Genomic DNA, 12,660 nt, shown 5'->3' on the forward strand with positions numbered 1-12,660 from the left:
CGAAGCTGTCTCCAGTGAACCACGAAGCCAATGCTACTCCCACAGTGAAGGACCTGCTCCCAACAGCTACCCTCCCGCCGGCGATCGACGTGACGCCCGGCATCAACCTAGAGAACAAGCAAGTGATCCAAAAGTCGCCCGGATTGGATTTGGTGTACTACAAGCATTTCGTCAGGACGCCCACATCGACGCGGTTCATGAAATGGTGCTTGGAGGAACTGAACTGGTACCGCGTGCAGTACAAGACTAGGGGGATGCAGGTGTGTGACTTGCGTACGAGACCGGGACAAACGATGTCGTCGAAACTGAGCATTAGACTTTTGGCAGATAACAACACCGCGATTTACGACCGTCTTTGGGATCGACGAGACTCATTCGCCTGCGTCAACGTACAATATGCCACCCCGGCCGATTCCAGAACCGCTGCAGATCCTCAAAGCGCATGTGGAGAAAGTCACTGGGGCCAAGTTCAACTTCACCCTCTTGAACTATTATCAGGATGGAAAGGATTCCATAACCTACCACTCCGATGACGAATCCTTCCTCGGCAAGAATCCCACTATCGCATCGCTGACCCTGGGAGGCTGTAGAGATTTTCTGATGAAGAACAAAGTGGATGCCTCCAAAAAGGAGAAGTATTTCCTCGAAGATGGTGATCTGCTCGTGATGCAAGGCACTACGCAATCCCAGTGGCTGCACGCGATACCTAAACGTGCTACAGCATTACCGCGGATCAATATCACGTTTCGGAAGGCGATCAATGTTGCGGGTACGAAGAACTACTACAAATACAACGTTGGAGATGGAGGGATATACGCTTTCCGGAACGGGAAGATGGTGCAGAAAGAGACAGCGTGAGGGTGGGGCGGGATGGATTGAACGCGTAGATAGTGGGGTCTCATCAAGGATTTGCTTCATACGTCCGTACACATCCGTCGGCACCGCACGCGTAGATGGTGTTGTCGACCACTTCAGCTTGCATAATTCCATAGGGCGTGAGTCCGGCTCGCTCGGAGGTTGGGGAGGTCTCTGGAGGTGGGGTGGGGCTATCGCGGATTGCGCTCCATGTGTGCTTCTCTTTGAACGACTGCAGATCCCATAGCTATTGCGTAGGGGCGTTACAACATATGAGAAGCTCGTTTTTTTTTTTTGGAAAATTCAACCATAGAAACATGTACCTTGACGTGGCCGCCCATGGACCCTGAAACTAGATTCCCATTTTCCACATCTATACAGAGAGTTTTGACGAGATGGTCGTGGCCGTGGAAACTGTCCAACAGCGCGCGTTGCCGCATATCGAAGATGTCTGGGAAACGTCGATTAGCAGCTAGTCACTGCAACCTATATATAATGGGAACATCACTCACATATGTCACCCTTCTTGGATCCGGAGAACAGAAGCTGGTGACGTGCCGAATACGCCACGCTGTAAGCCCCGCTTTCCGCAACAGTGAACGCTTTGAAAACAGATTGTGAGATTGAGTTGGGAAACAGAAGTTCTCCGCCATCTCCTATAGACTTACCTCCCACACGAGCTTTCGAAGCGGGTAGAAGTGTGTCCCACAAGCACACGTTCCTAGAAACACTTTGATAAGTGACAACCTTAATGAAAGCCGGTGGCATGTACACGTACTGGTTGTTGGTGGAAACACCCGCAGAGGCAAGCAAAGTACTTGAGTTCAAGAACGTGAAATCGTTCGTGAACAACGAGTGACATCCGAGCACCATTGCCGGCGTCGACGCGTCGGCGCTAGCATCGAATCGCCAAAGGTACACGTCCCCTTTGGAGTCACTTCCTCCAAAGCGCGCACCGAAGGGGTCAAATCTGGTGCGAGTGAAACGGGCGGTTGTGCCGCTCGTGTAGGTCACCAACTCTTTGGCTTGCCCGAATTGGTACAGTTGCACCACTGCTGGTGTTGTTGGGGGATCGCTGATGCCCGCGAGATCTATGATCAAGGTGGATTGAGTTTGCATCCCGCGAGCTGTGGGTTCTGGGAGAGGAGAACTCACAGTAGTTGAGCGTTGGATGTGATGCTAATGATGAGACCCCGGGTACGGTGTGCCGTAACTGGCTCCCATTCAGATCGGTGTTTGACGTTGCTAGGAAGGAAGGAGTCAAGGAACAAATATTTGCCCCAATAAAAGCTTTTGCCTACTCACACTCCTTTCTGAGATTCCGCATGCCTTTCTGCAGGGCTTTCTGCATCGAATCGAAGCTCAGGTTTCTGACCATCGACCCTCGCCTCATCGGGTTAGGAGCGCCAGCATCTGCGTCGTCGGTGCGTGACAGCCTCGGCCCTTCTAGGGAATTTCTGGCCGCCGTTTCCCGCAATGATATGTCATCAACCGTGGCCTGAATATCCGTGAAGGTGCCCCGGCGCTGAAAGGTCTCACTAGTTAGCTTGGATCTCCTGGGAGTCTGGGACGCGTACGGAGACATACTTGGAAGAACTGCCTTGCATTTGCAATGTCGACTTCGAGGATACCACGATGAGTTCCTATTGCCATTTGATTATGGTCAAGCTGCAGTCCAGTCAGTATACGTCTTATCTTTGGGCTCCACTGCGCTCACGATAATTGCAAGATAATTTACCGGATTCATTGCGAAGGTGTGGATAATGTCCTTAGTCCGGTAAACGAGCTTGGGTTCACTCGTTGTTGGTTTCGCTTCCGTTTCTTCTGCAGGGGTTTGACCGAAGTCATCCAACTTATTGGCGGAATCCGCCGGCTTTGCAACTTCCTCGTCCCGCGCTTGCTTGACAAAGTGAAGCATCTTGCCGACACTGACGGTTTTACGTATTGTATCCCATAGCCTCTTCTTTTCATCGGTATCCAAGTATTTCCGTACTTTTTCTGTGTAGTAGGGTCAGCCAGCGCCATATTCACAAGTATAAGTAGCTACGGTGTCCATACCAGGTTTGATACCGCCCTTCTTCCACCGATTTGCAACCGGCCTCTGAAGGTCGAACAAGACGGTGCTCATCCGCGTTAGGATGCCCTCAACGAGAAAGCGATGCTCTTCATCCGACGCGGTATTGTTCCCTTTCCTCAACTGTGCAAGGTACGCCTGGAAAGTCAGAGCAATGTGTTGGAAGAAGAGCACAACCATAAGCGAGTCCGCGATCGGATTGATATCCAAGGGCAGCTCCTGCTTTAAGAGACTGTCGCCTTCAAAGTCGTCTTCATCGGGATCGGTGTCAACCCGTCTCAACGTGAGACCATCGTCATCTTCCCCGAATTCTGACTGCTTTGGAACCGGAATGTTCACAATGTCCATAAAGTCCGATCCGAGATCTCTCACTCTATTCGACAAAATCCCGTCGAAAATGCGATCGCAGCTGCCCATTAGGACATTCATCAGTGCATAATTGGAGGATCGCAGCGCACACAGGGCCATAGTGAGGTATGCTGTTATCGCAGCTTGGGATACGGCCTCGCGTTTGATGTCCGGGACGCTTTCCGATTGCACGCGTTCGAACCACCGGGTCAAGAATAACAGCAGTTGCCTTGACAAGGACTCTGTGAAGCCCGGAACCCGGGCGTCCACTTTGAATCCATCGCCGAAAGCCAGCTTGGCCACCACATTGCTCTTCTCTAGCAGAAAGAGCTCCACAATGGAGCCGTAGTCTTGGAGTGTGCCGCGGAGAGGTATGATTGCGCCATACGCGACGATGGCGTCCATCTCCCGACATCTTGACGTTAGAACTTGGTCCATGACATCAACGGGCATCTGCACAATCTCGAGCAGAGTTTGGATCCCCTTGACGAGCAAAATCGTGTAGTCTCGGAAGGTCGATTCAACAGAGAGGATATGTCGATTGCGAGAGACGATCGTTACGGATTTGTACACTGCCTGGACTATGCGCATGGCGAGGATCCATTTGTACAAGCGCATGTTGCGTTGCTCCAACTCGAAGCGGAGCCGAGTCTTGTCGTCCATAGGCGGAGCGGCCGCTACAGCTTTATTTTCATCCGCAGCAGCTTCAGACGTGGCGTGAACTTCCTGATCGTCGTCCAGATTTTCGTCGGCTTCCTCTGGATCCTCGTCGTCCCCGTACCCGCCGCCCATGCTCTTCTTGAAGGCCTCAAACTCATCGTCTATGGACAAGGGGTTGGCGTTGGCGACCGGCTCACCCCAATCAAGGCCCCCGGCTGCCTTAGCGGGCGGCGGTGAACTTGGTGCCCCCCAATCGAAACTATCTGACGCTGTTGGCTTCTTCGGAGATGAGGCCGGAGCGCCCCAGTCGTATCCGCCAGCGCTATCTGAAGTCGACGGCTGCGAGGCAGGAGCGCCCCAGTCAAGATCAGCAGCTCTACTGGGTGGGTCCTCTTTCTTGGGCGTAGCAGGAGCACCCCAATCGAAATCAGATGCCTTCGCTTTTGGTTCTTCATGCGCAGAAGTCTCCGCCGGTGCGCCCCAATCAAAGTCAGCCGCTCGGCTCTTCGGCTCTTCAGCAGTGGAAGACGCGGGAGCGCCCCAATCGAAGTCACCAGCCTTCGCGGGCGTTGCATCCACCGCCGCAGCCTGTGAACCACTGCCAAAAGCATCAAAGTCCAGATTCCCGCCAACATACGAATCAGAAGGCGGCGCTTTGAGTTCCACAATGGCTTCGTCTCCGATATATTGCCCGATGAGTGCATCGGCTTTCCTAATGATATCCAACGCGAGGCCAGGGCAACCCAGCCGCTCGTAGGCCTGTGCACTTCGGTACACGAACTCTCCTTCCAGGTCTCGAGGGATGCGAGGTTGTGGATAGCGCATGGTCCGATATGAGCGTCGCAGATGGTGGTAAAATAGCACGAGAGTGGGATCCAGGAAGGATTGAGGATTAAGGGCCGTGGTAGGTGGGTCCGGCAGCCTTTCTTGAAGGGATGATAAGGGTTCCTACGCCGCGTATTAGTACACATTCATTCCAGATGTCAAATTATTGTCAGCTTACCAAGATGGCCAACAGTGCAGCATCCTTGTCCTTCAGAAGCGTGAATCCCATGCTAGCCAGCCATCGATCGCCCTTCTCGAGCGCACTCGGAATGATGCTGGTCAACAGTGTTTCCTTCAGCGTCTTACTTTCTTCCCCTGTTTGACGAAAATGAGTACGGGTTTCCAAGCCGTTGCAGAAGAGGTGTGAAAAGGCCACGAACCTTCATAGAGCCGACATAGAATGATGGCAAGCTGTGGATCATTCAACTGCTTCAGACAGACGCTAACGGCGTCTTTCAGTTTGTCCGCAAGGAGAAAGAACGCGACGGAGTTCTCTGCTCAATCGTTAGACGAAGGCGTCCTAAGTATGCAATCAAACAGTTCGTACCATATCGCTGTTTGCCCAGCAACGCAAACGCATTCTTCATAGCAGCACTCCTCCACCTCTCCTCCTCAAAATCATTTCCAAGGAACTTCAACATAGCCGCTTGTTCCGGGTGTGAATTTGCCAGCTTCCACAATCCCAGCAGTACATTCTTCTTCTTCAGCGCAATGTAGAACAGAGCACAGTCTACGGGATTTCGGGTGTCGTCCTTGCCCATGTACTGGTTTCGCGCGATTGTCTCCATGGTTTTCCGCATGGTTTCTGGGTTGCGGAGCCAGTAGCCTAATCCGAGAGATTTCGCGTCGCTCCACAAGACTTTGTTGTTGCAGGCTTGGGTGACGACTTCTAGGAGACTGTCCTATATTGCATTGGATCTCCTTTGAATGGATGGGACCACATGGACCTTATCATAAGGGATGCTCGCTCACCTGAGACTCGCTGAAAAATGCCCACACAATATCTCTCGAAGTCAGAGCCGTCCGCTTTGACTGCGAAGGAAGTGACGTTTGCGAAAACATGAACAGCCTCATAAACAGCATATAGCGAACGCCATTCTCATCCATAGACCGCTTCTGCTTTTCGACCTGCAAGAACTAACGTCAATGCAAAAGCATTTGGCGTGTGGCCAGCAAGACTGTCGATCGTACCTGAACAAACGTGTCAATCACCGCCAACAGCAGCATCTGTTCATGGCCAGTCACGTTCGGCAGAGAGACGGTTGCGAGCTTCTCGGACAGATATGCGGCAGCTTCGTCGGGGAATTCACCAACTTTCGGTTCCTTGCTAACAAAACAGAGGTTACGATTGTGCAATGATGTACCTTCCCGTGTTGTGATAGAACGCGATACTTACTGGCCGCCGTCCTCATCAAATCCAAAAAGGGAGTCGTAGTCTCGCTCTCTGCGGTTGTCTGGCTGTGGAGCAAGGTCGGGCGTTGGACAGTCAGAAGAGAAGTGCGATACCGTGAAACAGTGGAGGGCAACTCACGTCTTCTTCAGCAAAGAACTTCCACAGCGGCATGGGCGTCTCGGTTATGGCTTTGCCAGTCTCGCTCATCAACTTGACGAAATGATATAGGAGCGACAAACTATATCGGACGAAATCGAATTTCCCTGATGAAACAACGGTGATTAGCAGCCTACAACCGGAAAACTCCAGACGACCACTTCGCATCCCATCGTATACGTACCCCACAACAAATATTGCATCAGCAAATGTGGGTGATGATCCGGAAGCCTCCCATTCTTATCATCAACCACCGTAAATATATGGTCCAGCCGTGTATCACTCGCATTCTCTTGCGCAATCAATCCCGCCTGCTCATCAGCCTGGATCCACTTATCATACACCCTTACTTGCAGCGTCGTAGCAACCATCAAAGATCCATTCGGCAGCCATGACACCGCAGTGGTGGTCTCCTGCCATGAGAGATCGATCGAGCTGATGACTTCCCATACTATGGGATCCTCGGGGAAGACCAGACGACATTGGCTGTATATGGCAACACGGTTCGCGGTTCCGATGACGAGAAGGTGCTGGCCGTCTGAAGACATGAACCAATCCAGGGCGACGATTGGGGTGGTGAGCTTGGTGGACCATTCTTTTTTCATCTCGAGGCCAGTGGCTTCGTTGCTCCAGATGGAAAGGTCGCTTCCACTTTCGAAACTGCTGACTATGGCCATTTTGCCGAATGCGTCCGTCTCGAACTTCGACACGTTCTCTGCGTCGATATCAAACTCCGCGACAACACGCCACGCGGCCTCATCCGCCACAGCAGGAACATCTCCATCGCCTGTATCCAAAAGCGATGCCAAACTCCCGTTGCCACAATGCCAGAACCGAACCCGCTTGTCAGAGGAGTACGTGAGAAATATGTGAGCTCCCAATGGCGAATGAGGGTAGAAACTCAAGCTCAGATCGTCCGTCGGTAGGGTGAGAAATATATCTGACGGTTGGAGACCCGTAGAGGCGTTCAACTCGCTGCTGTGAATGAGTGACGTGAATTGCAATGTGTTTCCTGGATAGCAGTGTTAATTGCATGTCCATTGCGTATGCATTGCTTTCACTGACATACGTTCGAACCGTAGAGACCATGTTTGAATCTGCCCCGTCCGCTTGGCAATCCCAACCAGGAAGACGTTAGCGGCATCGCTCTGCCCGGCGTCCGAATCACCTGCTTTTGCATCAGCATCCACATATGCGTGGACATATGCAAGTGGTTCTGAGAGCTCCTTTGACGGTAGGTCGCCCAGAGATTGCGCTTTATTGCCTTCCAATGTGTATACAGTCAACTTCCCAACCTGTTGCAGGACGAAGAATAGACCTTGTGGAGAGCACCTGTGAGTTAGGGCGCTTTTGTTTTCAAACGCCGAGGAGTACAACATACCATGTGGAAGCCAAACGACGGACGTAGAGTCTGCGTCCACGTTCTCCTCCGGAGGTATCGTTGCTATCGACGAAAGGCCGTCCGTAGTCCGAAGTCCCATCTGAAGCAATGTTTGAGTATTTGCCGAGCCTCGTTGGGTACTCGTTTGAGAACTGACCTGAGGAGCGCTACTCCTAAAGATCATAACTTCCGCATCTTTCGCTATCGTCGCGACATACGGAAGGCGGGGGTGCCGTATGACCTTGTGCACCGCTTTCCTGTGTCCATTCCAAGAATGGTAATGCGCCAAGCGAGGGACCATCCATGATGACGTGAAGAAATCGTCCAGGTCCATTATGTAGCTGTTCAGCGCTCCGTCCGATCTCTGAACGACGATTTGGAGCTCCGCGGGCTGGAAGATGGCTGTGCAAGGAATGTGAGTGAACTGATGGTATGAGCGTGGTGCAACCTCACTGCTCGACGTACTGGAAGGTTGTATGCTCCGGTCATGGAAGAAAACCAGGCTCTGCCCCTCAAAGTGCTGCACGTCTTCCACAGGAACGGCGTGCTCCGTCTTCATGATAACAAGCACTTTCGGGATTCTTCTCGGATGAGATGTGAGATTCTGGATACCCCATATCACTGCAGATCCATCGCTTTGTATGTGGAGAAGCACATCGGAGTAATCGCTCAACGCGCTCTTCAGCTTCTTTGTTTTAGAGACCGAGTTGCCCAGGAGCTCTGACGGAGTTCGCAGGAACCTTGCTTCGGCCTTCTCCCGCTTGGCGATCGCCTGATGTATCTCTGCTCCGTGAAGCCAATGAACGCTGCAGATGTGTGGCTCTTTTACCGTCGATATGGCCTCAGTCAATGGGAAGTCGCTCGGATCAATGACCGCTCCAAGCTGGAATTGGTACGGGTACTCCAAGCGGCTCAGGCACCATAGCCGGGTGACGTTGTCTTTGGATAGCGTCATCAAGACATTCTCGTCTTTGTTTCTGGATGAGTAGTGTCAGACAAAAGTGCAGCCAATGACAGGACAGCTCGCTTACCTACCCTGACTTCAGCTGCGGCCGTCGCCATACGAAAAGCACAACGGGACTTGGATGATCCAAGTACGAGAAATCGTATGCTCTCGTGGACCCAGGTATGTCAACTACAGGATGGAATCAGCCATGACGCGGCGTCACTAATGCTTGCACGCTGACTTACCAGAAGAAATCGGACACCACACTTTGACGAGGGAGTCATTCTGTGAAGCAGATCAGCAACTCAACATGAGTCAAGCCGAGTAAGGCCGGTAACAGCATCCAGCACGTACTTCACTGGTGGTCGCAAAGAAGAAGCCGTCGGGAGAGAACCTGGCTTTGCAAGTCTCCGTTGCGGTTCTGACGCACGAGCGTTAGCATGCCCCGTGCAAGCCACGAGGGCTGTCGCTAAGCAACTACCTGCATTCCCACGCCTTGGTCCATGGTGCTGGTTCTTCTCCTCCTCCTGCCCCGCCTTCCCTCCAGATCGTCAAAGAATCACCGCCCACAAGCAATTGGCCTGCCAACAAGGGGAAGAGAACCAGTTCAATCAAAGACCCAGATGCTGGCTCGCAGTTGGGTATGAGAAACCAGAACCCAACCTTGCGCACTCCATGAAATCGCCCGGACCTCAAACTCTAATCCGAGCGTCGTTTGTAGTAGCCAGTGGCACTGTCAAACAGCAGGTTGAGTCGACCGCTGCCCTCCCATTTCCCACATCTCGGCAGCCCACCTTCAGATCTTTCGTAGTCGGGAAGAATATCACCACTTCGTTCCCAAAGGCCGCCGCAATCTTCCCACCCAAAATACGCGTCAGACCATGTCATCTTCGTCACTGCGATACCAATGGCATTGACTTACACGACCATCGGGGCCAAAGTCAATCGTCCACGCTATCGCTCCACCACCCGAAGGACTCGATAGTGTCTGTACATATTCCTTCTCGGCTGTATATATGACGAAGCTTTCCCCGCTGCCATACGCCTGGGAATTTGGGAAAAGCTTCAGAAATTGTAGAGAAATGCATGACATTTGCGATTTGCTCATACCACATATCGCTCCCCATCGACGCACCCAGTCGCGAGGTCGGTGAGGGTAGCGTTTGACTTTGCGCCCACGACCTGTTGCAATAGCTGCATCTTGCGTTGCGATCTTGAGCGGTTTTACGGGAAGCGTTTGATGTGACATTTGGGGAGTTGATTAGACTTCGCGTGCAAGGTGGCGCAGTCCTCGCATTGGGCATCAACCCGTCGCACGCAGCGTCGCAAGTGGAACCTCGAAATTCGCACAATTCCGACCCCCGAAACACCGACTACTACAACACCACCCAACCCAATACTCATAATGGACTTTGGAAACTCAGGAAGGGAAAGCCTGGCCCCAGCAAAGTCGAGCTCTAGCTCAGCCGTTGTCAGGTGAGTTTTAGGGATCTACTCTTTCGGTGAAAGTGTTCCCTCAGACGGTTTGTGCTCACATTTCCATGTCCACAGGGAACTGAGCAACCCAGGCAACCTGAAAGTCCTCTTCCACGCTGGAGTGTAAGTGTGCGGTTTGGCCACTCTATCTTCCAATTGGTCTGATACTTTCTGTTATCAGGTTCTCCGCGGCCGTGTGGCTTTTCTCTCAAGCGGGTGATTTACTGGCGATGTAAAACAGCGAACTATCCTCGGAAATCATTATGCATAGCTGCCAGTCGTGAGAGGATCATAGAGGAGGGATGCTGCTGCGGAAGAGAGCTGGAGAACCGATTGCGGCAACGGCATCACCGATAGGACGATAGGAGGAGGAAGCTGTTTCCGAGAACTGGGGAACGTAGCGGCAGCTCCCCATCTATTTCCCGTCGCCATCCGCCGGGCTGTCCACTGAGGACTCTTCCGAATTTTGTACATAAAGGGTTCACAAACATCCGATCAATCACATTACGAGACTGCCAAGCTGCCTATACAATGTGCACCCGGTTACTTGGTGCTCGGTCGGTCCGAAACGGCAGATTGCACCTTTCCTAGACATGAGCAAGTGAGATTCCATTGCGACGAGTTGCAGATCGACCTGCAGCAAGCGAGGGCTGACAGATACATACGGGGCACGAACTTCAATGATGCCCTGCTAATGTCGAATGTATATAAAAGCAAGAGAACTTTCATCTCTTGAAATACTGATCCAACGTATTCCTCTGCGTCACCTTCTTCCCCCCCTTCACCCCACCCCCCTCCTTCTTCACCCCCAACTCCATCGCCTCCTTCAACAACCCCCACGCCTCCATCGAAACAACCCCACCCGTGGCCTCCTTATGTCCCCTTGCATAATCATCACCAAGCTTTTCTCGCAACCCATCAACCTTAGCTGCCAGCTCACTCAGCAGTGTGATGAGGTCCGGTTCGGGTAGTGTGATTTGAGACTTCCGACTTCGCGGGATGCGGCAGGCGAAATGGACGCGGTGGGGGTTGTAACCCGTGTTGGCGACTACGAGGGCTTCCAGGTTGGTGGCCTTCAGATACCCAGACTGTCATGTTGTGCGTCAGCGACGAGCAATAACGCACATATTGAGGACAGTCAGTTCGTTACTTACCCAACGGGTAGCAATCAACGGGTGAATCTGGGCCGGTGAGCTGATTTCAAAGACGGCGAAGCGCCCGTCGCTGGAGAACTTGGGTGGGGTCCTGGCCCATTTCTGGGTTTCGGCGGCGACCTCGGCTTTGGCTTCTCGCAGCCGTTTGAAGGATGGGTTGGAGGGTGACACCACGTCTGCTGCTGTGTTTGACGCCAACAATGCCTGCGTATTGGAATGTCAGCGGCTGGTACAGTACACTTTTCGAGATGAAATTAGGCACGGCTCATCTCACCTGCCACGCAGTCCTCACATCATTCTCCGCAGTCCTCCTCGCTAAATCCAACCCCCAAAACCCCGTCAACCCACTGTAATACACCCCACGCACACACCCCCCAACACCCCCCAACCGTACCTACGAGCATTCAACAACCCCACCGCCTCCCCCATCTTGCTCTTCCCCACCCCCTTCGTCGCCCACGACAGATCCGGAAACGGCGGCGTCCACGCAACCCCCGTGCCCAGATCGCCCATCGTGCCCAACACCGCCAGCCACGCGCATGTCTCAGGGACGCGTTGGTGGAGCGGCTCGCAGATGAGGTAGGCGAGGAGGGCGGAGGTGGCGACGGGGGGGTAGTGGCTTGCGTTCACTACCTGTTTTCCCAAACAGACTGTCAGGCATCCCCTGTACATATGTATCGCCCATTTCGAAACGTAATGATATACAGTACCTCCGCCTTCGAAGGAAACTCCGCACTCCAGTGATGATCCACCACTAGGACCTCCGCACCCCGCACAACCTCCCCCGCCCCCCGACTCCCCTGATCCACAACAATCACCCTCCTGGCTCCATACCCCTCCAATATCTCCCGCTCGCCCTCCGCGTGGATCGACGTGCCCTTTGTGACGAAATGGGTCGTGATGGAGCTGGGCGGGACGCCGAGGAGGCGGAGGGTGCGGTGGAAGATCAGGCCGCCGGTGAGGCCGTCGGCGTCGCGGTCGGGGAGGAGGAGGATGGGGGAGGTTGGGTTGGTTGCGCTGGGAGGGGGTTGGTGGGTCGAAGGGTAAGAGCTAGAGATGTGGTGGGAGATGAAAGATATAGTACTGTACCATCTCCGCACGAACTCCCGGGCCTTTTCCATAGCGGTCTCGTCACAGGGCCAGGCATGCTGCCGCTTTGCCCCGAAATCTTCTAGGAGCGGTGAGGGTGATCTGTCCCGTTTGCCCATAGCTGTCAAATGAACACGGCGAACGGAACCAGGTTTGGAGCTTTCAGTGAGTATCGATATGTGGATGAATTGTTGATGGAATCTCGTTCTGCAAAGCGGCATACTTCAGCTATCGCGGCCCGTCCAAAAGGTGGTAAGGCTACCCCGCACCTCTTATCCAGCGGAACTTCCGGGCAAGCGGAAA

General features: G+C 53.2%; 3 protein-coding genes across 3 annotated transcripts; 1 reads left to right on the top strand and 2 right to left on the bottom strand.

Moving 5' to 3' along the window:
• Positions 1-122: 122 nt before the first annotated feature.
• On the top strand, positions 123-837 carry EV422DRAFT_477779 (uncharacterized protein; the record flags this gene model as incomplete). Its single annotated transcript, XM_053067260.1, has 2 exons — positions 123-260; positions 328-837. Coding segments are annotated over 2 exons (648 nt in total), but the record flags the coding sequence as incomplete, so codon positions are not given.
• Positions 718-9,881, bottom strand: EV422DRAFT_163836 (RAVE protein 1 C terminal-domain-containing protein). The gene is made up of 30 exons (XM_053065023.1): positions 9,749-9,881; positions 9,561-9,683; positions 9,433-9,492; positions 9,302-9,371; positions 9,120-9,219; positions 8,993-9,059; positions 8,884-8,923; positions 8,728-8,827; positions 8,158-8,669; positions 7,850-8,094; positions 7,693-7,792; positions 7,381-7,629; positions 6,496-7,323; positions 6,294-6,418; positions 6,159-6,220; positions 5,954-6,089; positions 5,735-5,890; positions 5,310-5,664; positions 5,143-5,256; positions 4,941-5,077; positions 2,914-4,885; positions 2,594-2,853; positions 2,443-2,523; positions 2,218-2,380; positions 2,011-2,100; positions 1,634-1,946; positions 1,524-1,576; positions 1,368-1,457; positions 1,179-1,306; positions 718-1,102 (listed from the first exon to the last, which is right to left on the bottom strand). The coding sequence occupies exons 1-30, from the start codon at positions 9,836-9,838 to the stop codon at positions 902-904; spliced, it is 7,020 nt and encodes a 2,339-aa protein (XP_052923711.1). The 5' UTR covers positions 9,839-9,881; the 3' UTR covers positions 718-901.
• Positions 9,882-10,839: 958 nt separating this feature from the next.
• EV422DRAFT_498682 (DHH phosphoesterase) lies at positions 10,840-12,476 on the bottom strand (the record flags this gene model as incomplete). The annotated part of the gene is made up of 6 exons (XM_053068036.1): positions 10,840-11,202; positions 11,269-11,472; positions 11,543-11,583; positions 11,667-11,901; positions 11,979-12,285; positions 12,358-12,476. The coding sequence occupies 6 exons, from the start codon at positions 12,474-12,476 to the stop codon at positions 10,840-10,842; spliced, it is 1,269 nt and encodes a 422-aa protein (XP_052923712.1).
• Between the last annotated feature and the right edge of the window lie 184 nt (positions 12,477-12,660).

The sequence above is a fragment of the Fimicolochytrium jonesii genome (assembly GCF_025526975.1).
Source record: "Fimicolochytrium jonesii strain JEL569 chromosome Unknown EV422scaffold_20, whole genome shotgun sequence".
In the NCBI taxonomy this organism is placed as follows: domain Eukaryota; kingdom Fungi; phylum Chytridiomycota; class Chytridiomycetes; order Spizellomycetales; family Powellomycetaceae; genus Fimicolochytrium; species Fimicolochytrium jonesii.